Here is a 12,719-nt window from a genome sequence, read left to right on the forward strand (position 1 = left end):
TGCGTGGCCACGCTTGCCATGACTACGCTGGTTTGGCGGCGAGCGCCCTCCCAATCCCCTCCCGCCCCCCGCTCCCACAAAGAAACAGTGACAACAGTTTAGTCTGGGAGGACAATATATGGGCTCCCTGTCCCTTCTCATTCTGCCATCTCGCCTCCGTGGCCCACTTTTACCGAGAGGCTGGTCAGCCTGCGTCAGCAGTGTAGGAGCTGCAAAGGTTCCAGACAAAGACAAACTAGTGGGGGTTTGCTTGTCAGCACACCAACAATGCCCCCGAGTCACAGCCCATTAGCCCATCAACAGTCATCTGCCCCCCTTTACAGTTCTGTACTCCAACTCCCTGCACCTTTTATTTTAAATGTAAGATCCTAACCCTACGCGCCGCACACTTTCCCGCCATCTAATTTCCCCGCCTTGCAGGATACTTGGCTCTCCAAGTACCACAAGAATGACCAACATTCAAATATCTGCGAAGTAGGTTAGTACTTATCAAAAATGAGGCAGGGCCACTGTAACATGATGCAGTTTGAACATTACCACTGGGTTTAAATATAGGGGGAAAAATGCACTTAAATATTGATTAAAATGTATCGCACATACATACATATTGTATCTAAATGTTGGAAAGCAAGCAATTCTTAAGATTAATGCAAATTAATTGTACTTCAAAGTTTGATAGAACTGAACTGTAATGAACAAATGTACTGTACTGAATACAATTTTTTTTTAAAAAAGGTTGAATCATGCACAGTTTGAACATTTAATTGAGTGTTTCTTTTGTGTACCACAAGAGGGAGCCTACGTACTCGTACCACACTTTGAAAACTGCTGTTGCAAGAGCTTGGATTCCCCAAATGGGATGTATTTATATTGTGTTTTCAGTTTCGACAAGGTCAAATTAAGTTCACCTGTAAAGGTTATAGTGCATTGTAGGTTGGAAAATCCCGAACGTTTTGAGAGAGTCTATGTTTATTTTAACACCGCTCATCGTTATGCCTATCTGGGAGTGATTTGAGACAGTAGTTCCATTTAAATGTCAGTTTATTCATGTAAATAAATGTTAAAATGTATTGAGTACCAAGTGATCCACGAGCCGGTAGTGTTTGCTGGACCCCTGTGCTAGAGAAAGACCCCTAACTATCTCTATGCTCCACAGTCATGGTGATCGTACTGCTTCGCTACGCCCACGTCATTGAGAAGCACCAAAACTGCGTCCTCAACACGGCGAGTCTCTCCACAGGCTGGATCTGTGCCGCTGGACTCATCATGGTGGGCAACTTCCAGGTACGCTCAATAAGCCAAACGCTCCAGTTTACAAACGAAAGCGAAACCTAGAAATCTGAATCGTCCCAAAATGGAGTTCAACCTAAACCTTATGGAGTAATATTGCTCCAAAAAAGTGTTTTCCCACAAATTTTTACTCTATGTCTGCACTGAAAAAAATATTGAGCTCCATCTACTGAGAAAATGTAAGGCAACTAATTGCATCAAATTATCAAGGAGATATAAAAATACTTTAAGACAACTGCACTTTTCAAATGTGTGAATTTTCAAGTAAAGTCAACTTGTTTCATATTTCAATGGTTAATCTTCCAGCCTTTGAGATTCATTACTTATTTGAGTTATGAAATTGTTTTTCATGAGCAGATGCTACTCACTGAAAAAAATATCTATTACTCATTTAAGTATGATCTACTTGTTTTTTCTATTTTCATTTAGTTGGCTTATTGGGATTTCATATACAAAATAGTTACAAGTGCAAGGTATGAGAAAATAAACAAAACACTTTTCAAAAACTTGAATTGTAAAAAAATAAAGTAGAAACACATACAGACACTACTTAAACTGTACACCTGTTTAATGTTTATGAACTTTATGCACAACTTGCTCTTCAACAGGAGTTGAAAGGCACACTATATATATATCTATATATATATAGATATATATAGATAGAGATATATAGATATATATATATATGTGTATATTAGGCTGAGAGCATGATTCGACAGAACGGCGGCATGTTTACGTCCAACCGTTCGTGCTACCACTCGCTTGCTTGGCTAGATAATGTTTTGTTGACTGCTTGCGAGCCGTATCGTATTAAAGGTAAGTGAACATACCTCAAGCAAGCCTTAAACCAACGTCCTCTCCTGAGCACCGGTGACCACCAACACACGTTTTTGTCCTCCTAATACCGTCGGCGCGATCCACTCTTGTTGCCGTCGACACGGTAACGAGTGTATCCTGTCGCATTTGAGTTGACAAGATAAAGCCCGATGATCGTAAAAATCGGGATGCGGGGGTATCGGAATACAAGATTTTATTGCAGTAGTCTGACATAGTGCAATCGTGAAAGAGCAAATTTGTCTTGTCGTCTGATCCGGGCATTACGTGTTATCTGTCTCAGACGTGTTGTCTGCTCCACACCGCCGACATGTCATTTATTTATCTATTTATTGTTATTTTTTAAAAATAACTTTATTGGCATTATGGAGACAGGCTGGAAGAGTAAGAAAGAAAGTGGATTATCCTTTGGAGGAAATACACACACATATACACATATATATATATATATATATCATAGATAAATAAATACACATATAAATAGATCATGCAACCTGCTGATTGCACTTAGTACAATTATTATAAAAATATAGTTAATTATATACAGTATAAAAATACAACTTTTGTGAGTAGCAGCGTTGGCTTTACACGGTCCTCTTCATCTTGTCTATTGTGACATTATGAGACAATTGACATTATGAAGCTTCAAACGGGATGTTCTCAGAGGGAAGTGGCCACTGATCTTAGTGTAACAGCGAGCCATAATCCGATTGGAACAGAGCTGAAAGTCACAGAAGGTATAGAAGTGGACATCTTTGAAAATTCATGACTTAAAGTACATGAACCGAACCAAGTCACGTGGCATGGAAACAGACATCGAGTTCATGTACTTTTGAGGACATCAAGCTCCCAAAATACCTTTTGAAAACACTCACACGTGTACTTGAGCTTCTTTGGGTAGCCGAGTTCCAAGGCATAGATGAGGCCCATCAGAAAGAAATCAGGGATTACAAAAAGGACCTCAGTTCCCTCGATGACTATTCCAGCTTTACGGTACCCCGATTTGATGACTACAAATGTGCTCAGGGCTTCTAGGATGGCCGCAGGATCATCATCATCATCATCATAAATCTGTAAAATATGTGAGAATGAAACCTTGTATAGATTTTAATCGCATGCAACTTTGTATTTCAAGGTTTTATGATGGCAATAGTTTGTGCCTAGAACAAAATAATTCAATTCACAACTTGTTTTGAAATTCTACTTAGAAGTCAAGCGGCGTCGTGGAAGGGATTCAATTCGACTGTATATTTGTATGAGTGCATGGATTATGATCATCTCGTTATTTCTTCATTATAGTCAAAGGCAAGCTTGCGACTGTCGCTCCTCTTAAGCATTAAATATACATTTCGCAATCCCCTCTCTAATGCAAACTTATTTTGCCTTCACGAGGACGAGTCCGTTACTGTTAACAAAGTCTTTCTGATGGAGTTGTTTCGATCCGCTTCTCTGTAGATGTTCGTTCTTTAGAAGAAATCTCTGCTTCGTTCAAATATTTGGAGCGCCTCAATGGACGTCCCGCATTTGTGCGCTTCTTTGAAAGATGGGCACACAGGGAGGAGGGAGATGTCAAATGAAATTCCCATCTGCGATTTATGTGGAAACAAGGCGATACAACAACATGGAAATGGAGCAAAATAAACTGAATTAACTTTTGACTTTGCTAAAAGCATGCAGTAGCCCCCGCAAACAAAATGCCGTTGCAACACACTTCACAATCGTGTTGGACATGCTGTGCTGACAATGAAATACCCACAAAAATGTTGTTTTTCGTAATTCCCAAGTGCTTTGAGTTATTTTGGTATTATTCCTTAATGGGAACAGACAACAGTATATATTTAGTCGTCGTCAACCCCCCACCCCCTCCCAATGGCAATGCATAACTTTTTTTATGAGTAGCTATACAACGCCAATTCCAATGAAGTGTGTAAAACAAAAATCAAAACAGAATACAATGATTTGCAAATCATGTTCAACCTATATTTAATTAAATGCACTACAAAGAAGATATTTAATATTCAAACTGATAAACTTTATTGTTTTTAGCAAATAATCATTAACTTAGAATGTTATAGCTGCAACACGTTCCAAAAAAGCTGGGTCAGGTGGAAAAAAGACTGAGAAAGTTGAGGACTGCTCATCAAACACCTGTTTGCAACATCCCACAGGTGAACAGGCTCATTGGGAACAGGTGGGTGCCATGATTGCTTCCCTGAATTGCTCAGTCATTCACAAGCAAAGATGGGGCTAGGTTCACCTCTTTGTGAACAAGTGTGTGAGAAAATAGTCGAACGGTTTAAGGACAATGTTCCTCAATGTACAATTGCAAGGAATTGAGGGATTTCATCATCTACGGTCCACAATATCATCAAAAGGTTCAGAGAATCTGGAGAAATCACTGCATGTAAGCGGCAAGGCCAAAAACTAACATTGAATGCCCGTGACCTTCGATCCCTCAGGCGGCACTGCATCAAAAACCGACATCAATGTGTAAAGGATATCACCACATGGGCTCAAGAACACTTCAGAAAACCAATGTCAGTAAACACAGTTGAGCGCTACGTCTGTAAGTGCAACTTAAAACTGTACTATGCAAAGCAAAAGCTATTTTTCAACAACACCCAGAAATGCCGCCGGCTTCTCTGGGCTCGAGCTCATCTAAGAAGGACTTATGCAAAGTGGAAAAGTGTTCTGTGGTCCGACGAGTCCACATTTTAAATTGTTTTTGGAAATTGTGGCCGTCATGTCCTCCAGGCCAAAGAGGAAAAGAACCATCTGTTATGGGTGCAAAGTTCAAAGGCCAGCATCTGTGATGGTATGGGGCTGTGTTAGTGCCAATGGCATGGGTAACTTACACATCTGTGAAGGCACCATTAATGCTGAAAGTTACACACAGGTTTTGGAGAAACGTATGCTGCCATCCAAGCAATGTCTTTTTCATGGACACCCCTGCTTATTTCAGCAAGACAATGCCAAACCACATTGTGCATGTGTTACAACAGCGTGGCTTCATAGTAAAAGAGTACGGGTACTAGACTGGCCTGCCTGCAGTCTAGACCTGTCTCCCATTGAAAATGGGTGGCACATTATGAAGCGTAAAATATGACAATGGAGACCCCGGACTGTTGAACAGCTGAAGCTGTACATCGAGCAAGAATGGGAAAGAATTCCACCTACAAAGCTTCAACAATTAGTGACCTCAGTTCCCAAACGTTTATTGAATGTTGTTCAAAGAAAAGGTGATGTAACACGGTGGTCAACATGACCCTGTCCCAGCTTTTTTTGGAAGGTGTTGCAGCCATAAAATTCTAAGTTAATGATTATTTGCTAAAAACAATCAGGTTTATCAGTTTGAACATTAAATATATTGTCTTTGTATTCTATTCAATGAAGTATAGGTTGAACATGATTTGCAAATCATCGTATTCTGTTTTTATTTATGTTTAACTTCATTGGAATTGGGGTTGTACTAAATTCGCCTGACGTGTGAGTTTGTGTGGGGCTAAGTACTTGTACACTGTACTTAAGTAGAAGTACAAATACTTGTGTAAAAGACGACTGATAAAGGTAGAAGTACTGATTCAGCTCTTTTAATTAACTAAAAGTTTTCAAATGTAGGGAGTAAAAGTAAGAAGTCAGCAAGAAAAAAATAGATGTAAAATACAAATACCACTGAAGTAAAGTGATGTGGGGTCAGTCAGCCTCACCTGGTTCCCGGTTCTCCTTTGGGGCCCTTCTCTCAGGATAAGCATTTTTTTTTTTTTTTTTACACGAGAGCCTAAATCGGGGGAAGTGAGTCATGGAGTCTGGCAACGACCGCCGGGAGTTTTTGGGCAGTCCCGTACGCTTAAAGGCTCCATCTTTAACCAAACACAGCCCCTTAAACTTGGCGTACACTCTCTGCATGCTCGGAGGAAGGAAATACTGAAGTAAATTAGGCGTTACACGATCAGGATTTTGGGGACCGATCAGCGAGTTTAAAAAAACGATATCCGATCACATGATGGAGGAATGTGTCTATTTAAATGACCTGTTCATTTACTGTACGTATATACTTAATTGCTCCAAAAATTATATTTACAATAAATCATGTGTCTTTGTTCCTCTATTTATGCCAGTGAGGCATAGTGGCAGACAGAACAAATGAATGGTCTTCCATTAGATGGCAGGAAGTACATACAGTAATGAATGTACCCACTTTTTGTGACATTTTTGTTTGTTGGTTTTTCAATTGTAAAATATGTTCCCTGGCTCCATAAAGGTTGCAAATCACTGCTCTAGTCACATCGTGTATTCTAATCAGTCAGGTCAAACCAACATTGCATGACAGAAATAATGGGTGCTAACTTGCTGGAATTAAATGACTTTATTTTTAATGAAATTACTTGACCCACATCGAAACTTTAGAGCATGATTCGACAGAACGGCGTCATGTTTACGTCCAACCGTTAGCGATAGCACTCGTTTGCTAGGCTACATAACGTTTGTGTTGCCTGCATGCGAGCCGTTTCGTATTCAAAGTACGTGAACATACCTCAAGCAAGCCTTAAACCAACGTCCTCTCCTGTCCTGAGCACCGGTGACCACCAACACACGTTTTCCCCCATTTTGTTCTTACAAAGACACGGCGCGATCCATTATTGTTGTCGTCACCGTGGTAGCGAATGTATCCGGTCGCGTTTGCGTTGACACGATGAAGCCCAGCGATCTGAAAAAACGGGACGCGGTGGTATCGGAATACAAGATTTTATTGCAGGAGTCTGACAGTGCAATCGTGAAAGAGCAAATTTGTCTTATGGTCTGATCTGGGTATTACGTGTTGTCTGTTCCACACCTCCGACATGTTTTCTTTTTTTTAAATCACTTTATTGGCCGTCAGATACTTACAGGACTACGCCAAAACACACGCGACAAGGCTAAAAATAAACTAGCTTTTGGATTCAAATATACTGTGCGCGATGGCGACGCGGAGTAAATGTCTTTTGCTGAGCCGATCAATGACTCCATTGATCGGATCGGCGAATTATGACATTAAAGCCGATCAGCATAAAATGCTAATTATCGGCCGATAAAATCGGTGTGAAGTCTAATGTAAATGATGGCGGATAAATAGTGACACTCCATCACGGAACGCAACAAAGTGGGCAAAAAACAGTTTGGGCAGTGTGAAGGAAAACATTGATCAAAAAGGCAGCAGATGTGTGATGACATATCCCACGCTGTCGCCCGCTGTAGTTTGTTACATAAAGTGCTGGCTGGCGGGACAGCTGTGGCGTGGCCACGGGGGCTTTCGCTGTCAGGCAGACCGACGGTTGGGGCAAGGAAGGACATAAACGGATGAAGCACGTCGCCGGGGAGCGTGGCTTTTTTGAACGTCTTCATCACGCTTCTTTGAGCGCCGTCGCTGCTTTCTGTGAGTGCGTATGTGTGCAGTGGTGGGAAGTCCGCTGTGCATTTCCAACCTAAATTGGAATATTTGTTAAAAATTATTCCCAACAGTGTATTTTCATTTTGTAGCCTTTCTCTTGCCTCGTAACTCCACTCCTATCACAAACCATCATTCTCCTTTGAAATGAATGAAAATGTCATTCATCTCTTCCAGCCCCCCCAAAAAACACCCACAAAAGATTAGTTAGTTTCAATAGGAAAAATAACACCTACAGTATTGTACTTTATTCAATCATACAGTAATAACATAATTAAATAGAGTGTAAAGAATGAAACAGTTTGTGAATCATGACATTTCAGTGGCATTGAGCCTTCTTCTTGGCCGCCAGGGGCAGTATAATACATAGACATACAATACAACATGTGGATTTGATGATGAAACACAGAAGATCACCGCAACGAAGCTGCAGTAATAAGTTGTTTTTCGCAGAGGTAGAAGAATATACTGTATGTTTGTGAGTATTGTTGTATGCTGTACGGCCACTGCGTTTGTTCACATATAAGTTGTTTAAAAGTTGATAATTACCGCTAGATTGATGCTAGTTTTGTTAGCCCATCTATGGTGCTTTGCATTGTGTGTTCGCAGACGTTCATAAAACAGAATAAGTTATGTGGTTTGGTTCTGTACACAACATTTAATTTCCTCTGTTCTTCAATGGGGAGTGGCAATAAACTTGTTGCAGCTAACTAGCAAACAACAACAAGCAACAACTAGCAAAACACGTCTCAGGAAATTAGATTACGCAAAAAACAACCCAATTAAAATTTTTGGGGAATTGGGTTTGAACTATTGAACTATTTTTGAACTATTGAACTATTTTTAAAATTATGATATTCATTTAATTTGTTAAGATGCTTCTGTAAACTCTCTCCACCTCTTTACTCAACTACCGATGGGGGAGATCATTAATGATGCCATCTCCACATAGTCTAGTGGAATATATTCAACACACAATCAGACTTTAGTTCACGGTTACGTGCCTCAGTGCTGCCGTTTTGGTCAGCAACTGCGTTTAACTCCTAAATGGCCATTTGTGAATGATAGTCGATGAACCGAGATAATGACTTCTACGACCCGTTTTTCTCTGATGGGAGACTTAGGCGATTATGTGTCATAATTGGATGGTTGGAAACTATTTGGAGTACTGAGAGCGTGTAATATTATTATACGGTATTTGTGTAACTGTGAATTATTGAGGCATTCAGTGATACGGTCGGGCGGGTCGAAAACATCAGAATGCCTGCCTGGCTCACATGATGTGACTCAGCTGCCACCAAACGCTGAAGGACAACTATAAATGTTATTTCTCCAGCTTGTTGTCAACACAAACTCAAGGCAGTCTGCAGACATGACAACAGAAGTCTTATTTCTTTTTCTTCCCCCAGATAGTCAAAGTCATTTTAATTGCAGGCCACGTCGTAGACTTAGGGTTTCCCTCAGAGGTCCTTGTGACTGTGAAAATCGTGTAAATATATAATCACCTCATCATATTGTTCTAGTCACAATTGCCCCTGCATTTCATTATCATGTATATATAATTAACAACAAATTGAATTTGAAATCGGAAAACAATCAAATACTTCAGTAGAGTGGTGCCCTCGACTCCCGGGTTTTTGGAGGTACGGGCCATCATTCAGCCGATTATTTATTCATTTGATGATTATTATTATTTTTGCTTGGACTTGCGAGTGCTGTATGTTGGTAGTGAACTGAAGACACAAGTAGAAGTTTGACTTGAAGAAGCAGTGAGCAATTATTCAAAAAAGAGGCTTCACGCTTTTTCTTTGCCACTCGCAGTGGAAGTTTGCTGTTAAACGAAACCTAAAACAAGACAATTACGCATTGTTCATTTGAAACAATTTTAAGTCCACTCGTTTAATGCTAATGCTAACACATAATGGGAAAAGCTCAATATGAACAGGCTAGCGAATAGCATATATGTGCCTGTGTTACACTATAAATCAAATATAAAGGAACATACAGTATATTTGAACACAAACGGCAGACGAACACATATAGACAGATAATATACGGTAACAATACTCACAGGCATATTCTTTATCCTCTGCAAAGAAGGACTAATATTACTGCAGAAGTTGTGAAATCTCCTGTTTCCTTGTACTATGTATCCATATGTCTGTATTATACTGTGGTCCAGGCACGGACAACAGAAGGAGCAGTATAATGAGCATTGAATTGAAGCAAAAAGTGTGACAAAAACAGTTTAATTCTTTACGTTACAGTACGTCATTACTCGAGGCACCACTGTAAACAACTGTTCAGTTTGTGTTAAGAAGAGATTTGGTGGAAGAAAACAAATGCTCGTAATATTTGTCCCAAGTGAATAAAATTGCAATTGCAATTGATTTTCAGTCAAAACAAAAAAAGAATGACTCCATTTCGCAAGAAACATGAACAAAAGTCTCTGCAGTTGGCAGATTTCTTAGTTAAGATGCATTTGATTTGTATTCTCACCGGCACCGCCTTTCTGCCCAATGCATCATTGTGTCCATTAACACCCTGTGCATCACATGGCGTCCTGTAAATAAGGTAAATGCACACGGACACACACACACACTTTCGGTAAGTAGAGCGGTGAGGGCTTTATGCATCATTACACCTTCACCCCCTTAATGATCACAATTAGTCACACAGGCTGGGACACCGAGCAGCAGGCTCACATGTGAAACACACACCGGTCAATTCATTATGTGGTACTGCAGCTCTTCTTTGTTAGATGAATTTATCATGCCGTCACTTCAATATTGGATATTGTCTTGTAAACAAAATGAAAAGCCATCATTTTGCTCGAGAAATAGATCCTTCGTGTGATGTGCAGTATCTCAGTATGGAGGCCGTCCAAAAGAGGAGTAGTGATGATGATGGTGGTGGTGGTGGTGGTGTGAGTAGTAGTGTGAATACGAGGAGTGGTTGGATGTTTGTTAATACACCAGTATGGAGCATCTCTTTAATCAAAATGATCTTCATGCAAAAAAATGAACCATTATCCGTGGATTTGACGGTCCATCCAATTTGGTTTGAAATTCCACATTCCTGTCAAAAAAAACAAATACAAAAGTAAAACGTGCAAAGCTCACTGAAATGGAAGGAGTCTGCACTTCCTGACGCTTGCATTGCAACGTAAATTTGTTAAGCACTGTACGTAAAGCTGGAAACGCGCGAAAGCGTTGGTTTATCTCTGCCGGCGCCTTCCGTTGAGAACAAACGACAAGCCTGCATTTCATATCACACTGTCCGTAAATCTTCAAGGATTAGCCTTGTGCACAGGAATGTTCAGCATGTTCCCGCTGGGTCAACGGGCAAATAGCTCAGAACCCCGAAGCGTCTTGCTTGTCGCTCCGATGATCTTGCAGAATTACGCGCACGGTCACACCGTTGGTTTAGACGCAAGTTGTGAACAATGTGCGGAGAAACGTCTGAATTCTGAAAGGCGGGGCTGCTTTGATCATCGTGAGGCGTATTCACGGTATTGCTCTCCCAGATCTGCTCAGAAAAATGTTAAACCTGTTCATTAGCAGCCGTGAGTTTGATTGGATGATAACCGTGAGCAAAAATAATGGCATCACGTTGTTGCTAATATAGCGCTAAAGTTTACAATTTGGAAATGTTTGGCGAAACCAATTTTTCTTTTCCCCACTGAAAGCACGCTGTAGTTACTTAGCGTAAAAAGAATAGAAGTAATTGAATTTCTAAGTCAACAGTAAAGGTACTTATTTCTCAGAAAATGAGCAACTCCCTCCGCTCTCCTTCGCTGCGTGAAGTCACATTACGTACGTTAGCCATTTGCTAGCTGTCACAGCTGGCTCCAAATGAACAGCATCCTAGTAATACATTAACATTACCTTCCTTAGATTGGTTAAAGAGTGGCGTGGCCCGCTCGTAAATCTTTCTATCCAAAGACTTTTTCAACATTTGAATTTGACAAACAAATGTCATATCCATCCATCCATCCATTTTCTTTACCGCTTATCCTCACGAGGCTGCTGGAGCGTCTAGTTAACCAAACAGCAAATCAATTTGTCTGACGAAACGCTCGATGCAAAACGCCATAGACGGGCTAACGAAACTAGCATCGATGTTGCGGTGTTATAATCCTTTAAGCGACAGATATTGGAAGGACAGGCATTTCCTGCGGAGAAGTTGACGTCTGTATAGCCGTATGTCTGTGCTATACTGCCCCCAGGTGGCCAAGGGGCACACACACCAGATGGAGCAGCATAATGACTCTTGAATTGAAGCAAAAAGTGTGACAACAATGGTTTCCATACTATTTAATTAATAACAATATGAAAGCATACATAGCGTCAATGTTCCAATACTTTTGGTGTGTGAGGATCCTGCGGCGGAAGCCACAGTCGTATGGAAAAACCTTCCGAGGACACTGATGGAACACCTTCTCTCTGTCTGCCAGGTGGACTATGCCAAAGTTCTCCACTATGTCGGAGCGGGCATCGCCTTCCCCACCAGTATGCTGTTCGCGTGCCTGCAGTCGGCGCTGACGTATCGGCTGGCCAAGACGCAGGGGGAGTACAACGTGGCCCACCTGCGGCTCTGCATGACCCTCCTCGCCTTCGCCGCCCTGGTGCTCAGTATCCTCTTGGGCTGCTTTACACGTCGGGCCGCCTTCGGGGCTCCTTCAGCTCAGTAGCAACGGACGTTTTCACTTTCGTTACTAGCAACTGTTTTGCTCTTGAAAACACCTTTTTTTTTTTTTTTGCCATTTTTTAAAAAAAATCTTATTTTATCATACATTGCAACAGTGTAGAGGCTTTGCCATATTTGGTCTCTTTCATGTATCTAAGGATGATGCAGTAGTCACTAAAATAGAATAAAGATGTAATACTACAACGTAATAATGATGACATTATAAAAGAAACATCACACGATATCATAAATATAAATCAAATAATACATACATTTAAAAGAAAACATTTACCGGATTGCAATATGACAAAATATATAAGACATATATATATATATATATACTTTAATAATCCTGTGATGTGATTTAAAATAAAATAATGCAATATATAAATACAATACACTAATAAAATAAGAATCATAACATCAAAATATAAATTAGACATACTTTATTCATCTCAGGAGGTAAATATAATTACAAAAA

The 12,719-nt window shown here is 40.4% G+C and overlaps 1 protein-coding gene across 2 annotated transcripts in view; it reads left to right on the plus strand.

Annotated features, from left to right (window-relative positions):
* Positions 1 to 12,719, plus strand: part of zgc:154058 (Transmembrane protein 150A-like) — a 35,153-nt gene that overhangs the window by 17,043 nt on the left and 5,391 nt on the right. For both annotated transcript variants that reach the window (XM_061789754.1, XM_061789753.1), the window contains 2 exons: positions 1,157 to 1,284; positions 12,006 to 12,183. In XM_061789754.1, coding sequence (XP_061645738.1) covers positions 1,157 to 1,284; positions 12,006 to 12,183 — 306 coding nt within the window. The remainder of the gene's footprint in view (positions 1 to 1,156; positions 1,285 to 12,005; positions 12,184 to 12,719) is intronic.

The sequence above is a fragment of the Phyllopteryx taeniolatus genome, chromosome 11, assembly GCF_024500385.1.
Source record: "Phyllopteryx taeniolatus isolate TA_2022b chromosome 11, UOR_Ptae_1.2, whole genome shotgun sequence".
Lineage (NCBI taxonomy): Eukaryota > Metazoa > Chordata > Actinopteri > Syngnathiformes > Syngnathidae > Phyllopteryx > Phyllopteryx taeniolatus.